This window comes from Neovison vison, chromosome 3 (genome assembly GCF_020171115.1).
Source record: "Neovison vison isolate M4711 chromosome 3, ASM_NN_V1, whole genome shotgun sequence".
In the NCBI taxonomy this organism is placed as follows: domain Eukaryota; kingdom Metazoa; phylum Chordata; class Mammalia; order Carnivora; family Mustelidae; genus Neogale; species Neogale vison.
In genome coordinates this window covers 181,562,690-181,582,423 of record NC_058093.1, presented here as the reverse complement: position 1 = coordinate 181,582,423, position 19,734 = coordinate 181,562,690, and the positions used below count along the sequence as shown (strand labels likewise).

General features: G+C 35.2%; 1 protein-coding gene across 4 annotated transcripts in view; it reads right to left on the bottom strand.

Annotated features, from left to right (window-relative positions):
- ANKRD12 (ankyrin repeat domain 12) overlaps positions 1 to 19,734 on the bottom strand; it is a 124,302-nt gene that overhangs the window by 69,937 nt on the left and 34,631 nt on the right. For 3 of the 4 annotated variants that reach the window (XM_044243396.1, XM_044243399.1, XM_044243398.1), the window contains exons 3-4: positions 9,074 to 9,221; positions 1,342 to 1,410 (exon numbers count right to left, since the gene is read on the bottom strand). In XM_044243396.1, the coding sequence (XP_044099331.1) occupies positions 1,342 to 1,410; positions 9,074 to 9,221 (217 nt within the window). The remainder of the gene's footprint in view (positions 1 to 1,341; positions 1,411 to 9,073; positions 9,222 to 19,734) is intronic. The other variant, XM_044243400.1, reaches the window with a different exon arrangement.

Sequence of the window (19,734 nt, the reverse complement as noted above, 5' to 3'; positions counted from 1 at the left end):
TAGAAGAGACACAATTTCTTTCTTGGGGAGCTGGCTCATAATCCAGTGTCTCAGAAACGAAAGAATATGATACTTCCCCACAAAGCTGTCACTGTGGAAGGAATGGAGCTATAACTCAATAGGGATGTGTATATTTCAACTCTGAGAAAAAATGCCGTCCTTGCTCCCCAGTTCTAAAGCAGCTACACATATCTCTAAAAGTTAGAGGTGCGTGTATCTTTTGATTTCCAGCACTGATACTCAAATCATGAATGGTTTCATCCCATATAGCTCTTTCAGGTACACCCAGGCCTTGGGGAGTTCTGGTGTTAGAAAAGTATACCTAACTCCACAGTAAGTGCAGGCTTTTTAAAAATTTTGATAATCAAATACTACAGACTTGTCAGCTCAATTAACAGCTTTCAGGATAATTTTAACAATAAATATTTAGTTTTATACCACCTTTACCCAAACCCCACAAATTTATAAAATAATAAAAAACTATACCCAAACAGAAGGTTTCTTTCAAGTTTTTATATCTAAATGTCATATGCTGAAAGCTGGACACTTGGACACCCAGGGACTAAATAATATTTTACATCATAAAAAAGTTAAGAGATAAAAATGTAAGCCTATTAAAAAAAAGGATAATCAAAACAATTAATTAGTTTCACATACTAGATAGTATTTATATATATTCTCCTGTATTCTTCTATCTGGAGCAATTATGAAGCATAATACCTGGTGCCACAAATAAAGCTATTCCAACACAGTTAATGGTAATGGCATTTCTCCAGGAAAGCTGCTGTTTTAATCCACTGTTAAATTCAACATGGGCAGTGAAGTCAATAGACTAAAGATAGTTCAACCAAAAATTAAAAAAATTCAAAAAAAAAAAAAAAAAAAACCAACACTGCATGATTAAAGCCTAAGATGGCACTGTTTATCAAGACCAATACACTTGGTATATCTTATGAAGACTTCGTATATCCTATGAAGAGTTGAGAGCAAAAGAGATCAAGGACCTTGGGTATCTTCCCATAGGGATTGCTACACTGCCAATGGGCTAACTTTTATATTCTTTTCTAGGTGAATGGTGGCCCACAAGTTGTGCTATACAACTACTGAGTGGTGATACAAAGTACTCCTGCTTATAATGTTCACACACAGCATGTGTTGGATATGATGCACTAGATACCTCAAACAAAAACTGGAAAATTCAGTGCCACTCATATAAGTTCACTTATTTAACCAAAGATATCTATATACGGGCTTGAAAAGAAGTTATTTATAGTACAATAATTACTTGTAAATGTGAAAAAAAACCACTGTCTAAACAGGTGCCTCTGATAATCTAATTACCTGAGTATGTCCTGTAAGAAGATATAAGTCTCTCCCCCCAATTTTCACTTGTATGTCCTGGATCTGAATCTACAGAATGAGAAGAGACAGGAGAAAAGAAAAAAAGCACACGAAGGGAAATGCAGAATTCAACAAACCAACATTTTTCAAAAGATCACTAGTTAATCAATGATCTATCATTGTTTGTCCAAAAGATAACTTTTAAAGAAAAGCCAAAAGCACATTTAAAACACAGGTTTGGCTAAAGATTTCAGTTTGGCTAAGATTTCAGTTTTTTCAACTGGCATATTAAAGTTGAGAAAGTCAACCATGCAGTTTGCAATAATAGGTTATTATTGATGCTGCTTATTAAAAGATACCTCCTTTGAGGCTATGTATTTTTTCATTCTTTGAATATGATAAAAGAGGCAATATTCTATTACTGTTTTTCTGCTTAGAATTTGTCTTTAGAAAACCTGAATAAAGGACATGAATAAACCCTTTTTGTTCTATGAATGCCAAACTACTCAGAAGACAGTGAACACTTTGGACAGCAGTATCACTCTAGACCATAGACCTTTCTATAAATTATACACATTTTGAGTGGTATGAATTACTGCACTAAGCACTACATAAGACCTCTTAGAGAGAAAGCAGCCTAATATCAGAACCAAGTTTATCAGCTAAGATAAGAATATGGAATTCTGCCTAACAATTTATGACAAGTAAAAATATTTCCAATTGACTTCTAGCAGTATGGCCAGAGCAGATACATTTACTTGTAAACAATATGCCATTTTAACACAGTATTATTTTGCTCCTCATATACTCAACTTACTGACACACTTTTCTTTCTGAAATCATTATTATAGATCTTATTCATGAGTTCAGTTAAGAATAAAGAAACAAGTGTTGGAAAAAAAAAAGAAACCATTTAGGGAATAAAACACAGTATTTGAAACTTTTAAAAATAAACCTGCAAGTTTAGTAATGAGAAGGCTCACTCAACTGAAAGAAATGACTGATAAAATAATATTTAGGCTAATTCTAAGCCAAGTGGGTAAATGGATTCAATGACAAGCCTTTCAATAAATGCTTCTATTTCAAAACTGAACACATTAAGTTAGCAACTAGAAAAATTCCATATATGAATATTTGATATTTCATTTTAAAGACAAGCAAAAATGGCCCCCATATACTGCAAAGAAAAGAAAAAGCAGCAACCAATAAGTTGTGCCAACAAATCAAATTAAATGGGTTACTGAAAGCAGATATATTACTGTGACAGATTAAAGCACAATGGTTAAGGCACTCCTGGGTGGGTCAGTTGGTTGGGCTGCTGCCCGGCTCAGGTTGTGATCTTAGGATCCTCAGATCAAGTCCCGCAAAAGGCTCCTTGCTCAGTGGGAGCCTGCTTCTCTCTCTGCCTCTACCTGCCACTCTGCCTGCTTGTTTTCTCTCTCTCTAATAAATAAATAAAATCTCAAAAAAAAAAAAAAAAAGCACAATGGTTAAACTGAACTTTAAATTATATTCATTAATATAGTGGCATAAGAGTTTATTCAAATCTTCCTTTGGTAATAAATTAATCCACTCTGACTCCATACATATTTTGGCTTTTACTCAAATAAGTATGCTTATATTCAGTGCATCTGAATGACTATTCTACTAAGATTTAATTCAGGAGCTGAAGTAAAAGCTTCTGTGTATCTTGTCCCTTGATTTACCCACTTTTCCCTCTGCATTATACTGAGACCAGTACACCCTATGAGGTTTTTGTAAAACACTGAGTGCTAAGCAAAGCAATTCTCTCTCCCTGCTACATTCTCTGCAGCAAGGCAAGACAAATAATACTTGTATTTTAAAAGCCGTCTTTTTAATATTTTGTTTTAGGTTGCAAGAGAGTAAGAGAAAAAAATCAAGAATGATTAAAAAGGTCTGCACTGTGTATCTGAAAATTTTTAAAGTAAAAGTTTTAAAGATGGGGGAGGAACAAGAGAAAATCTGTAATAAGTAATCTCCATGCAAATCATCAAAAGGTGATCATCCTTATTAAGCAAAGCACTGATTTTATTTGCTACTTTAACGTAGTTACCAGAAAAATTATATTTGTTTCCTTTTTTAAAAAGTTCCTCTCTCCAAAACTGTCTGAGTTCTATTAAACAGGGTAAATCCTTCAATGGCTTCAGGTAAACAGAACTTCTAAGACTGGATGGCAGAGAAGATTTAGTTTAAAACATGTAAAACAAGCTCCAGAACTGCCACCACGGACTTTGGAAACAAATCATTCTGTGCCTCTTTGGATTTTCTCATGCTGCATTCTCTATACATGCCGAAAGAAAAAAATTAGTAAGTAATTAAGTAATGCTTACAAAGAGAGAACAAGTATTTTTATAAAAAAGTGAAGGACATTTTATCTTTCTACTTATTTAAACATATAAACTAAAATGATGAAGTACCACTGATTTACCTCTGTAGAACACTGGATCTATCAAACCTAAAGAAAAGCATGTGCCCCCAATGGTATTTGAGGTTAAAGAATATTCATATAGCACTGGCAGCTTTGTACCACTATACATTATTTTGGAAAAAATCATAGAAATATTTAACCCTTAATCCTGTAACCCCACTCCTGAGAATGAATAAGAAAGAATTCAGGGTATAATAAAAATACAATCTGCAAAGATGCTCATGCTCATGATGGCACTTTTTGTAACAAAATAATCACAAATTTAGTTTGAAGGCCAAAATTGACTTTCACGGGTACTCTCAAGAAAGCTGTTTAGTATTTTCATATCAAGGGACTGTGGCTTCCCCTTGAATGCCATTAGACTAGAAAAGAAAAGAAGTATGATTTTTTTGATTGACAATGCAGAAATAAAGGTAACTCAGGTAGAAACATAAATAACTATTATAGATTAACAGTTTTCAGTTATTAACTACCATACTAAAAACTACATACAGTGTCAGTATTGTGAGATGCCTACCCAATATTCATTCTCTCCTTCTTAACAGAAATACTTCAATTTTGATTAGGGTGACAATATGCCCAGCTGAAAGTAGTTAACCTTCCAGACTCCCCTGCAACTCGGATAGCCTAACCAATGAGACACAGGCAGAAGAGTTCCTAGGAATGTTGTTTCATCAATAAAAAGGCCAAGTCTCATTGGAAGAAAGATACTTTTGTCATTGGTCCTTCCTCTCCTACTTTCTGTCCAGGAAGAAGCAAAATATTTGTGTGACAATAAAGCAAAATATTAAGAAAAAAGCCCACGTACAAGTTCAGGCTGAGAGAGCAGAACAACAAAAACATCTCAGTCCCTGATGGCATTATTGAACTACTTATACCAACTCTGGACTGCTTATGCTTGGTAATCTAATCTAATTCCATTAGATTAAAAAAGATCCAATCTGTTTAAGCCAGTGTTAGTCAGTTTTCTGTTTTAATTAACATATCACAAACTGATTTTATATGTTATGTCACTTAAAGATCACAGTTCTCTTAAGATGGTGTCTCATGCACTTTATAGATGAGAAAATCAGAGTTACAAAGGGCTCAAATTTTTTGGCCAGGGCTAATAGGGAACTGAACAGGGACTCAACATTAGTCTGTCAGACTCCAAAGCCTCTGATATTAAACACTATGCTATAATTTACCTCTATTTTAACTATAATTAACTTACAAAAGCTAAAAGTGATTAAAAAAAGCTGTAGGTATAAGGAATAATTTGTCTTCTAGATAAATAGCTGCTTCCACAGGTGCAATAAGTCACTCTATATGTTGGCCCCTTAACATTTCATGGGACAAAATTTATGGGAATTCTCTGATAAGATAGGACAACATGGGATAGATAATGAAATGACAATAAGCAGATATATTAGAGATTTGCTGAAATAAACAGTAGTAGTAGTAGTATGACAGTAGTATGATACAGCTATAAGGATCCATGACATCAAATTATGCTCTAAATTTTCCCCAAAATTTTGTCTAGTCAAGCAATTACTTTTTTTCTTTTTTTTTTTACAGTGTTAACTTTTTAAAAAATAAGATTTACTTGAGGGGGGAGGGGGAGAGGGAGAGGGAAAGAATCACAAGCAGACTCCATGCTGAGTGCACAATCCAATTGGGGCTTGATCTCATGATCCTGAGACCATGACTTGAGCTGAAATCAAGAGTTGGAGGCTTAACCAAATGAGCTACCCAGGTGCCCCAGCAGTTATCTTTTAAAAAATTAGTAAATATTAAACAATTAAGAATTAGGAAGTTTAAGACACACTAAGGGTATCTCAAAATAAAGACGATGAATTACTTATCCATTTGATGGCATTATCGCTGATTTTGGTAACCACTGAGCCTTCTTTGAATAGTATGAGTATCTTTTAAAAAGAATGTGTTTTACAGAAATAATTATGCTCATTATTTTAAAAATTCAAACCATACAAAAAAACAGAGAAAGTAAAAATGCTCCCAAATCCTGGAAATAAAATATTAACATCTAGCGAGCATTATTCCAAGCATCTCTCTAATATATATATAAAAAAAAGGAACTGGCAGGGGATGGGGGGGGGGTCATCAATTTACATACAAACAGAAAAATATGTGTGTACTATTTAAAAATAAAAAGCTGAAAGATTTATCTTAATCCAACATAAGAGAAACTAGGCACCTAGATGGCTGCTCTTGATCTCAGAGTATGAATTCAAGCCCCACACTGGGCACAGAATTCACTTAAAAAAAGGAAACAAATCAAAAAGGAAGGAAGGAAGGAAGAAATTAAAGAAATTGCTTCTCCGCTAAAAGAGATATCATATACTAAAATACAAACACATAAATTTATGAAAGAATTTTAAATAAAGATTAAAATTTTTAAGTAATTTTTAAAAATTATGTATTTCAGTTGTAGACATCAGTTATTCTCTGGCTATAAGAGATAAGATGAGTAGCATTGCTAACATTTTCTCCTTTTTCCCAATTCTCTACCTCTTTCATTTAACCTAAGTCAGGGTTTATATTCAATATTTACATTTTTGTTCTGGGCTCATAATACACCCACTAGATTTAGGCTTAGTTCTACAGTGACACAGTCTTTTAAACAATCTTATCTTTCAAGATGTATGTTAATATATGCCCTGGTATACATAAATACAAATAGAAATATACAAAATATAACTCTTAATGCAATCAAACAGCACATATTATTTCATAACTTATTTTTAAATTCTGTATGCTATGAACATCTTTCCATTTCATGTACTGTTGTATAAGGTTATTCTTAAGAGTAAAAATTGTATTTCTTCACTGGATTTACCATAATTGAACAAACTATTACCTAATACTATTTTCCTGGATTTATTTCTGCCATTATAAAATGAAGTAGAAATAAATGCACACAAAGATAATATCCACTGTCATCAATTACTTATATAGATTAAATCCCAAAACAGAGAAAAAGTCAAATGTTAGCAAACTTTAGTTTTGGATAAATGTTTTCATATTTACCTCCAACAAAATATTCCTATTATTTAGACCAATAAGTTCCTATTTCTGGCCAGTGACCATCTGGTACTATTTAGGCCAACAATTTTGTCAGTTTTTATATATTGTATTTCTTTACTATGGATAAATTTTTGAGACATATTTCTTTGCCAAGAATAATTCTGTTGTTTTCAACTACTTGCTTTTATCTTTTTTTCATTCTCTCATTGTTTTCTCTTCACATTTCAGAGACCTTTAAATACTAAATACATTCAGAAACAAGGATTCTCATATATGTTGTAAATATTTCCCCCTTTATATCTTTATAATTTAAAATAATCATTTAAAATATAGTACATTTTATTAAAAAGGTCAATGTCAAATGCTGGGCTTAGTGCTATAATTATCTTTCATATGGAAAATACCACTTGATGGTTACTTTGGATTCTACATTATTTTTTTAATTATGAAAATAAGACAGATGGATTGTAAATAAGACATTTTGCTTTGGGCCTGGGGAAATCCTTATTAATGCTCTGAGGTAGAGGTGTGTGTGTATGTGTGTGTGCATGCACAAGCAAATCTAAAGCCTACATCTACTTTTTATGAGAAGTTATAAATTTAGCCTACCAAAAATATGTTTAAATCTACTAAAATCTTGTTTAGTGTTAGCATACAACTTTTCCAAAAGATATGTAAGAGTTTGTTACGAAACAACCTTAATGAGAGAGAGCTGCAACATTCTGCTACATTCAAGTAGTGGAAAAATTGTAGCAGGGAAAAAGTATATAATCTAATTAATAAAATGTGAATTAGATTAGGTTTATTCAGTGCTTCAACTTTGTGCCTTCCTAAATAACATTTTCTCCTTTATTTTACAATAAACAAAAGAAAAATTATCTAGCTGATCTGATAACAAGGTTCTTATGGGAAATTTATTATTTTGAAATCTTATTTACTTCTAAAAATGTATTAACATTCTTTGAATTTATCTAAATCCCTTCTTCAATTACTAGTAGGAATATCACTGTCCCTGGAAAACAAAACCTGGTTAATGCAAATACTTTAAAAATGACAGACAAAAGGACTTCTAGGGAGAAAATACGAGAAAAGTTAAATCCTATCTATCTAAAGGCACATTATACACCTTCTCAACTAAGTGATCGACTAATTGTTTAAGAATACTGCTTAAGGATAAAGAGTCACTCTTCAGGAAAAAAGATTGACTCTCTAGACATCAGTGTAACTTAAAATGAGCAAAGCACAAAATATCTTAATCACTGCAAAAAAGAACAATTTTAAGGATTAAAAATGCCATGTTTAAGAAAAATTTCTAATTCAAGCTAAGAGAGACAACAAAATACACAAGAGGAGGCCTACCTAATTAAAAGCTTATGATAAAAATTAAGGATTTTCTAAAGCTGTATTAGCATAGGGCAGTTCAAACGTCTTTACAGTATTTTCAGATTCCAGAGTCAAGATCATTTCCATACTGATGATTAAGATGGCTAGGGAAGTATAAGTAGAATAAAATCTCTGTACATAAACTCAGATTAGGACACTTTTTTGTGAGTGAAGCTAAAACATTCTTAAAAACAGTTCACTATTAGTACTTCATGCAAGGGATAAAACAATTATGATAAATACATAACAAACACTGAAGTTTATATTAGTTTCAAGAAATGATTAGTTAAGGGTACAACACAATCTAGTGATTTAGTAAATAGTGATAATGACATTTTAATCTATTGTGAACAACTGGGACTGACTAATGTCAAGGATCATTCCTGACACATGAGAGTTTTGAGGAAAAAAAGTACCGTGAACTGGGCTCAGGAGGTAAATCTTAGTGATTTTTTTTCAGGGTGGGGAAGGGCACATTTTGGATTCACTTCTGAAGCTAAAAATGCTTACACTGCTTTCTCTGGTGGGTTCAATAGTGTGTCCACAAAAATTCAACAACTTTTTTGCAACTCTAACATATCCTATGCTATCACAGTAAATCTTCATCACTGAAATGCTCCCCAGGAAATTAAGTTCTGAAAGTGGTAAGAGATCTGTAACAAAGCTGAGAGTAAGTAAAGAAGCAAACTGTTGTTATCTGATTAGAAATCATGTTTGGGTGAGAAATGTATCAATTTCTGCCCCCAAAATGGTGTATCTGACATACTGAAATATCAGTATTTCTCTATAAAATGGGTGCAAAAAGAATGTTATGAACAAAATCATAGGAAAAGAATGATTAAGATTTTATCAGAAAACAACAAATTATTCTACCTGTGTCTGAATCTCGTTCTTCATTTCTTGATGGGCTAATGGTAAAAGGAAGTTTACGTTTCATGGATGATTTCTCTTTCATCTCCTTGCCCACATCACTTCGGTCAATTTTTGGAGTTTTACTATATGATGCAATCTTGTCTTTACTCTATTAAAAATCAAATATGAATAATGTTGTAACAATATCAGCTAAGCAATACAGTATTAAAACATTTATGAAGAAATTTTTCAAATATATACAAAAGTAGAGATGTATTATAAACCACTGTCTTCAAGGTATTCAAGACCCAGTAGCAACAAATTCAACATTAATTAACTTGTCTCACACTTCCCCTGCTTTTACTTAAAGACAGAATTTTAAAATAACAAAAAAACCTAAATATCTTGAATATAATAAAACTCTAAGTGTAATATAGATGTTATCATCAACAAACAAATACATAAATATGAAAAAGCAATTCTGGATATAATTAAACATATTGTGCTTTGTTAATATCCTGTGCCTACCCATTCAGGTGAGTATCCTACCTTCACAGTCTACAACCATTATCAAGTTCACATTTATAATCCAAATATCTGACATGGCACTGCACATATAAACTGGGCTATAATGACTCCTTTGTGAAAAACCTGCTAGATACTAAGAACTAAGCCATATCACCTCAGCAGGAGAGCTTAAAAGAATAGTGATATGGGTGGCTCAGTCAGTTAAGCATCTGCCTTCGGCTCAGGTCATGATCCTGGGGTCCTAGGATCAAGTTCTGCATTGGGCTCCCTGCTTGGCGGGCAGGGAGTCAGCTCTTCCTCTACCCCTCCCCTCTGCTTGTTCTCTATCTTTCAAATAATAAAATATTTTTTTAGTGATATGATAATAAATGATATAATAATAGCAGAGACTCTCAGAAGCCAATTACAAGTAGACTCAGATTGCAGAAGATACCAGCTCTCAACCCAAGACAGAAAATGAAGGAAGAAGGGGAAGAAGAGGCATAAAAATTTTAACAGTGCTTTTTTTAAAAGTCAAATTTAATCAGTAAAATCAACCCCCCAGGGGAGTTACTAAAAAGTTATCAAAAAATACTGTATTGGGGGCACCTGGGTGGCTCAGTGGGTAAAAGCCTCTGCCTTCGGCTCAGGTTATGATTTCAGGGTCCTGGGATCGAGCCCTGCATCGGGCTCTCTGCTGCAGTGAGCCCGCTTCCTCCTCTCTCTCTCTGCCTGCCTCTCTGCCTACTTGTGATCTCTCTCTGTCAAATAAATAAATAAAATCTTTAAAAAATATACTGTATTCATTTTTATACCACCAAAAATTCAAGAGGTCTGGAAAATAGACTATTCTCTTGGAAAACAAACATTACTAAATATTGGCTCATGAAAGAAACAGAAAACCTCAACAGACCAATGATCACAGAAGACCGTAACTCCATAGCTAAAAATTCTAAGTTTAAAAAAGGTACCTAGCCCAGAAGATTTTAAGAGAGACTTAAAAAAATTCAAGGGACAGATATTTCACATGTCATGTAGATAATACTACAGTATGAAGGTATGATAAGAAGCAACAATCCATCTTATAAGTCTGAAATAAAACTGATACCAAAGGGAATATAAGGCAGAAATTATAAACTAAATTGCTTATGAAATAAACACAAAAACAAAATATCCCAAATAAACTGTCAAATCAGATTAATGTCTTAGAATTTAGAAAGATAACAGATTATAATTAAGCAGGGTTCACCCAAAGAATATAAGAATAGTTCATTATTAGAGAATCACTTAAGACAATTTACTGTATCAAAAGATTTTAACTATACAATGATCTTAACAGGTGACAAAAATAGCATTTTGACAGAGTCTACATTCATTTTTGATAAATCTATTAGCAAAATCAGGAAGAAAACGTGACTTCCTTATATCTTAACTGGTAAAGATTATTGAAGAATAACAGCCTCATATTATTTATTTCTCAGTTATAAAGTTAAACCTCTTGAGCTATTTTTCCACTTCGGCCAATGATATCAAGTTTCACATGCATGTGGAAGTTTATACAGTTGTTTTAAAATGCAGGTTTTATTATCACTCAGGTACAGTGAAGCCAAGAGATAAGGTGAACACTGCTACTGAAAAGACAGTTTGTTATCACAGTTCTCAAGAAGAAGGGACATGCCACACTACACAGGGCCACAAAGGGTAGCACCAAGGTGGGTTGGGAGGCAGGAGGAGAGAAGAGAAACATAGGGAAAAGCTTTTATTGTGGTTTCCTCAGGAAAGAAAAGGCAAGGCAGAGTAAGTGGCTCAGGATTGGCTATTCTGAGTAATGGCAGCAATTTCTGGGCTATGGGCGCTACCCAGCTCCAGTGTGATTTATTTTGTTAGGGCAGGGGGACAGTGGCCCAGAGTGGGAGAGCTGGATACAGATGGTAGCTGGGTTTGGGCTCTGGTTGGTTTGCATATGAAATGCTTATCATAAGAGAGTTGTTTACTATCTTTGGGAACTGGCTAGCCCTAAAAGTAGCAGTCTCCCCTGAGTCAGGAGGCCCCAGATGTCAAAGCATCAGAAATAAAGAGGCATGATTAATACAAAGATTAACCAAAAAAATTCTAGAGACTTGCCTTAGAAATAGGAGTCTTTGTTATTAATAAAACAATCTAAGAAAAACATGAAGATATCCCTTTTCCCTTGCACCTATGTAAGTAAAGATACTGTTCCGAGCCGTAGAACAAGCTAAAAGAAACCAATTTGATAACATGTTAAGTGAAAAATGTTCACATGAACATACTGATCACACTCTCCTCTGCAATATGGTGATTAGTGTGAATATTTGTAACTGCTACCAACCAGTTCTGTTCTATGTAAAATAAAAATTAATCCTCAGAATTATTACTTGAACAAAGGTTTTCGTGAGACTCTTCAACACTTTAAAAATTAGTTTTCTGATCTGGGGAAAGAAACTTCGAAAATAAAGTTATGTCCAATTGTCTTAAAATTTTTATATTACCAAATGGTATTAATACTCTATCAATCCAGGACCAAATCACTGGCACATTTTTCTTCCATATCCATGACACAGAAAAGTCTAGGAGCCTTAGATTGTTTTAAAATATTTTAAGTCTTTTTCATTTATGTTAATGCTATTCTTTCAGTAACATACAACAGCTGCCATACACAGTAATGAAATCAATGTAAACATCTGGGGCCTAATATACGTTAATAAAAGAACACTGACAACAAAAATCAATGGTCAAGATGAGAATGACCTTCTGTCACTGCTACTGTTAAGACAATATACTGGTAGCTTTTACCAACTCAGTAAGAAGGACAAAAGAGGAGGTAAAAATTTACTGCTTAAGAAAAAAACAGAAAACAGAAAACTCTTGAAGGACACAACCCAAAATATGAAGAGCCATCTGTAGGTAATGGCATTACTTGTGTGTTAGAATTCTCCATGGCTCTCTTGCATATCTTACAAAGAGGCACTAACTCCCTTTATTCTGGACTATCCTTTTCAGAACATCTATATGGAGAACAGCCTTGGAAGGTAGTCTCTCCCCTTGCAGCAAAGGGCAGATCTGTTTACTCTTCTGTATAACAAATACTTTCTCCCTTTAGGGAAAGTAAGTCAGGTAGACTTACCATCCCTTATAAAAGATTTGCAGTTCTCCTCTCCTGTGCTGCAAACATCTGCAATCCGCCCCTCCACCCGCCCCGTATCTGTAGTTGTCACCTGACTCTGCATCCCCTTGTGGGAAATAGGGTTCTGGTTACAGGCACAACTGCTGATAGATAGCTACTGCTATTGTTATGAGAAATTAACTTTCTTTTAGCCCATTCAAAAGTCTGGTATCTCCTGCCAGCATCCATGAAACTGATTAGCTTTCAAGTAGGATAGGGTACAATACAATCTCAGATTCTTGATGGTTTTTTACAAGGCAATTTCTATTTTCATTATTCTTCTACGTATTTTCCAGTTTTTCTACATGTATTATATTACTTGATAGTAATATAAAAATTTCTCTATTATCACTTAGATATAAAATAATGAAGGTCTGAATTATGTTGATGAAAAAGATAAAACAGCTACTTAGCAGATTAAATGATTAATATCTACACTTCATGAATTTAACTTAGATTTTAGATTTTCATAGGTTTTGTCAAAGTTTTTTTAACAAATTATAAATACTAACTTATAGCTGAAAACTGTACAAAATAATTTCTAAACTAAATCAATGGGGAAAATGCCACAGATTAGCACTGAATGGATACAATACTTGAAGAACTATGAGCAGACATTTCTTTTTTTTTTTTTTTTTGAGCAGACATTTCTGATGAACTCCTACTGTGATATTTAATGAGGTAATGAAAACATCTTAAATTAAATGTATATTGCTATACAATGTGATTTTACTTTAAATTATGCTCTACTTAAGTACATTTAAAAAATTAAATCTTGGGGCACCTGGGTGGCTCAGTGGGTTAAGCCACTTCCTTTGGCTCAGGTCGAGATCTCAGGGTCCTGGGATAAAATCCCGCATCGGGCTCTCTGCTCAGCAGGGAGCCTGCTTCCCTCTCTCTCTCTGCCTACCTCTCTGCCTACTGGTGACCTCTGTCAATAAATAAATGAAATCTTAAAAAAAAAAAAAAAAAAGAAATTAAATCTTGGTTCAGGTTATTTTATTAAGTTAGGATCTCATAACAGCAATAGTCTGTGCCATATTAAACTGTAAATAAGGATTCTATCAGAACAACTGTATATTCATTTCTAAAACTGTATGGAAGAAAAAATTCAGAAGCTTGAGGCTGGCTTCAAGGCCACTCACTCACTAAGCTAAGTCTATTTAAAACTGAAAAAAATCACTTTCAACTTCCAAGTCAAGCTGCCAAGTCAAGCTGCTCAGAAATTCAAGTCAAGCTGCTCAGAAATCCTAAAACATGGCAATGAGCAATACCATCCACATTGCTTCAGAAGAGTTTCTGACCCTTACCCAAATAAACAAGTATGCGATCTTGAAAAAGTACTGAGTGACTGAACAGAGAGATTGAGAAGTTACATATATCACTTTGAGTAAGCCAAAAATTAATAAATGAAAAACCTAATAGTCTGTATTATTCTTCCCATTTACTGTATAAATCTAATGATTAATAAGAATTCTTAACTTACCAAAGTAATGCTTTTTTTTTTTTTTCAAAAAGTAATGCTTTTAATAGAAGTAGGTTAGTGAAAAGTGTTTTTTGCTAGCTGTTTCTACACTTTTATGAAAACAATGCTTAGCCATTACTGTAGATTTAGTGGCAGCTTTCAAAAGATACATACAGAGTACCTAGGAAGAATAAAAGTTTTAACAAGTTCAGCCATATAAATTCAACCTCCAAAATGATATCAAGCAGTCCAGATGCAATTTCACAAATGCAACCTTTACTATATTCAAACATGTAGAATTAAAAGTTCTAACCATCTCCTCAAATCTAGCACTGCATTCTGTCCCTATAACTCTACTGAAATTACTTTTACCAAGCAAAGTCATTTTTAGGTATCTCAACTGAAAATCCAATGTCCTCACCCTTCCTGTTAACCTTTGTGCAATGTGGCATACAGACTCCCTTAGCTATTCTTCTCTGCTTAGCCTCTCCTGATTCTCTCTGTCCTCATCTCCTGTCTCTTGATGACTCTTAAAGGATTTGAATTCCTCCAGGTATATCTCCCCCATTTTCACTCCACTCTCTTTGGATGACATCTCCATAATGATACGGTTACTTTTCTACCAATCCTCATATATTTATCTCCAATGAGCTGTTTTGAATTCTGGATTTATATCGAACTGCCTATTAATACTTCCAGTTGGATGTGCCAGTGGCCAACCCAACAAGTACAAACCAAACATTATTTTCAAAACAAGCCATTTCCTTTCTTGGATTCTTTCTCAAGGAATGATAATCCAATCAACCTCAGGGTGGACACAGATTACTCCTTCTACATACTCAAGTTTAATTCATTCAGCATCTTTTAGATCTGCCAACTTCTACCCCCATAACCACTGTCTACACTGCCTTTGCTCGGATTTTTAAAGTAACACTAACCGCTCTCTACCATGGCCCTTCCCTTTTGACTCAATGGCTACAGAACAAATTTCAAGTTCCTTGGCAAGACACATAAGGCCATAATGAACCAGCCCCTGTCTAATGTTCATTTCCTACCCTCCATCATCCACAAGCTACATCCTAATTTTATATATACTACTGTAATGTTAAGATTCATGTCTTTTTTACATCTTGGACTGTCCCTCTGCTTCTACTTTCCTGCTGTCCACATATTCATCCATCCTTGGGAAAGCATATTATCTTTTCTACTGTGAAACCATCCCTGAACTCTCTACAGCTGACTGCTTCTCTCCTTTTTGTCCCATCATTGTACACTCAATACTTCCATTTTGTCCCAACATTGTATACTCAGTACTTCCATTAATGTGCTTCATAAAATGGTAGACCAATTCTCAAAGTATAGTACCGGAGACCATTTCAGAGGATCTGCAAGGTCAGAAATATGCTCACAATAATTCTAAGCTGTTACTGCACCTTGGTCATTCTCTCAAGAATACATACTAGAGTTTTCTAGAACCTACATGACAAGTGGTATCTAAATACACTGCATGCAGAAGCAGATGAGAATTTGGTAGGTTTCTGTTAAATCAGACATTAATAGCCATGTGCAAAACAAAGGACACTTCTAATATTTTTTGTTTTGGAATATATTGTTGTGTTCCATAAAAATATATGTGTGTAAATATAATAGTTTTACTGCTTTTTAAAACCAGTTAATATACATTTAATTTTTTCTCAGTTCAAATTTCTGATATTATAAATATCTTTGTTTTTAATTTTTTAAAAGATTTTATTTATTTATTTGACACAGAGAGAGAGATCACAAGTGGGCAAAGAGGTAGGCAGAGAGGGAAGGGGAAGGAGGCTCCCTGCCAAACAGAGAGCCTGATGTGGGGTTCGATCCCAGGACCCTAAAAACTATAACCTGAGCTGAAGGCAAGAGGCTTAACCCACTGAGACACCCAGTCGCCCCTCATATTGCAAATATCAACAGATATACCCACATATAAAAAAGCTTTTTGGGATTATTTCCTCCCAAATTTTATTTATTTGAGAGAAAGAGACAGAGAGAGCACAAGCAGGGGGTGAGGCAGAGAGAGAGGGAGAAGCAGGCTCCCCCACGAGCTGGGAACCCAATGTAGGACTCAATCGCAGGAGCTGGAGATCATGACCTGAGCAAAAGGCAGAGACTTATCCTCTGAGCCACTCAGGCACCCCATTTTGGGATCTTTGATTATGCTGAAGGGGTCCTGAGGGCAAAACATTTCAGACAGACAGAAAGAGTATAGTTAAAAGTCTTCATAAAGATTTCAATCATGGGGCGCCTGGGTGGCTCAGTGGGTTAAGCCGCTGCCTTCGGCTCAGGTCATGATCTCAGGGTCCTGGGATCGAGTCCCGCATCGGGCTCTCTGCTCTGCAGGGAGCCTGCTTCCTCCTCTCCCTCTCTCTGCCTGCCTGCCTGCCTGCTTGTGATCTCTGTCTGTCAAATAAATAAATAAAATCCTTAAAAAAAAAAAAAAAAAAGATTTCAATCATGCCTTAACCACCTTTTGTTTTATTCTTACGGTCATAAAAGAGTACATAACACACTAGGAATGCCATGTAAGGTTTGTTAGATAACACTAATAATGAAATCATACTACTTAAGATTTGTCACATCTGGTGCATTAAAATACATTTGGGGAAACCCATCTATGGTGGAGTGAAGATCCTGGCAACTTACCTCCCCAAGAAACAATTATAAATCTAGATAATTGTCAAAAACAACCACTTCAAGTCTCTAGAAATTGAAAAAAGCAAACAAATTAAGAAGCATTTTTCCCCTCAAGAATAACAGCTTAACTATGGATAAGAACAGTGAGTGTCTGGTATTCTTGCCTGGGGGATGCTTTCATTCCCTGGCTGATGCTTAGCTTGCATGAAGTGCTACTGGGGTGGGGTTGGCAATGAAAACCAGCATCTATGCTGCAAGAGACTGTAACTTGAATTGGTATAGAAAGCCAAAAGCCCACACCCAGCTGCACTGTTTATAAAAATAGCAAACAGGGTAGGAAACAACTGGAAGGGGCACAACACGTAATCCTATTAGCCTAAAGTTGTAATTTATATATCCCTCACTGACTGGGAGACTGTGTGTACAAGCAGAGGCAATATGGGAGGGCCCACGTTCTCTACATATCCTTGACTTCAAGCACGCAAGCAAAGGGAAGACCTGGATGAGCCCAACAGAAAGTAAATGCCAGGGAAGATTTCAAAAATGCCTGAACACGGGCACCTACGTGGCTCAATGAGTTAAGTGTTTGCCTTTGGCTCAGGTCATGATCCCAGGGTCCTGGGATCGAGCCCTGCACTGGGTTCATTGCTCAGTTGGGAGCCTGCTTCTCCCTCACCCTCTGCCTGCTGCTCTGCCTCTTTGTGCTCCATCAAATAAATAAATAAAATCTTAAAACAAAACAAAACAAAAATGCCTGAATAATAAATGCACTCCCCAACACACAGGCAAGTCTGCCAGTAGAAGGTGGAAGTCTTACTGGCTCCTGGTATTTGAGTACAACCTCTGACAAATCAATTGCTGCTGGCTAATCTACACAGACACAGGTACCCCTGTGTCTGTGTAGACACAAGCAAGACTGAAAAAGAAAAAGAAAAAAAAAATGGATGCCAGTGGTTGAGACAAATACTGCAGATAAATTCCTAACACTTTGTTATAAATAAATAAAAAAACTCAGCAAAAGTTACAACTTTCAGGTGGGAAATAATGAGAACCAGAATTGCAGAACTGCTACAGTATATGACCTAAATTGCCCAGTTTTCAATAAAAATTAAGACATACAAAAAAGCAAGGATGAAAGTATTCAGTAGAAATTCTCTAAGCCCAAATACTAGATTTGACAGTTATTATAAAGAAATAAAACATTTTATGACAAAAATGACTTATCAAATAAAAAATGCTAATGAAGAAAAATTACAAGAAGGGCCAAATGGAAATACTGGATTTGAAAAGCAGTGAATGAAAATGTATTAGAAATGTTCAAAAGCAGAGGAGCCTGGGTGGCTCAGTGGGTTAAGCCTCTGCCTTTGGCTCAGGTCATAATCTCAGGAACCTGGGATCGAGCCCCGCATCAGGCTCTCAGGGAGCCTGCTCCCTGCCCCCCCCCCCCGCCGCCTGCCTCTCTGCCTACTTGTGATCTCTGTCAAATAAATAAATAAAATCTTAAAAAAAAGAAAGAAAGAAATGTTTAAAAGCAGATGTGAGATGGAAAAAAAAATCAGTAAATTAAATAATCCAAATTTCATGAGAACTAATTTACAGATCTAAGTAGCTCAAGAAACCCCCAACAGAATAAATACAGGGGAATCCGAAGCATGTGACAGTCAAAGAGAGAGACACAATGAAAAAAAAAATCATCTTCACAAGGGTATCTTCACAATAGCTGACTTAGTACAAACAGTTAAAGCAAGAAAGTAGCAATAAAGATATTCATTTTCTTTAAAAAAGTCAACTAATGGGGTGCCTGGGTGGCTCAGTGCATTAAAGCCTCTGCCTTCAGCTTAGGTCATGATCCCAGGGTCCTGGGATGGAGCCCAACATTGGGCTCTCTGCTCAGCAGGGAGCCTGCTTCCTCCTCTCTCTCTCTGCCTGCCTCTCTGCCTACTTGTGATCTCTGTCTGCCAAATAAATAAATAAAATCTTTTTTTTTTTTTTTTAAAAAGTCAACTGGGAAGCCTGGGTGGCTCAGCAGGTTAAAGCCTCTGCCTTCGGCCCAGGTCATGATCCCAGGACCCTGGGATCGAGCCCCGCATCGGGCTCTCTGCTCAGTGCAGAGCCTGCTTCTCTCTCTCTCTCTGCCTGCCTCTCTGCCTACTTGTGTTCTCTGTCAAATAAATAAATAAAAATCTTAAAAAAAAAAAAAAACTGCTAAAAAAAAAAAAAAAAGTCAACTAAGAAATCTATATCCAAAAAAACTGCCCTTTGAGAAGTCACCAAAGACCACAATTCTGTAAGTCAATTTGTATGAAACATCCAGAATAGGCAATTCCACAAAGACAGAAAGTAGATTAGTGACTGCCTTGGCCTGTGCTAGTTGGGAAATGAATGAGGAGTGACCGCTGGTGGATAGACGGGGGTTTCTTTTTTGGGTTAAAATGTGTTAAAATCAATAGCAGAGATAAATGCACAACTCTGTAAATATACTAAAGACTATCAATTGTACACTTTAAATAAGTAAATCATATGCTATGTGAATTTTATCTCAATAAAGCTGTTTTTAAAATACAGCAAAACCAAGATATTCCTAGAGCAATGAAGACGGAGAAATCTAATCATGGCTAAAGATCTGTCTTATAGTAAATACTGAAATTCTAAAAGACTGTAAGGAAATAACAGCCAGACAGTAACTTGAGTCTAAAAGAAGAAATTAAGAGTAGGCAAAGAGAATTGTATGAATACATACATCTTATTTCTTTAAAAGACTGAATAAAACTGAACCAGCCTATTTTGGGGTTGATAACAAATGTTGTTGAATCTACAGATAAATACACCAAAAAGGGGGAGGAAATGGAGCTG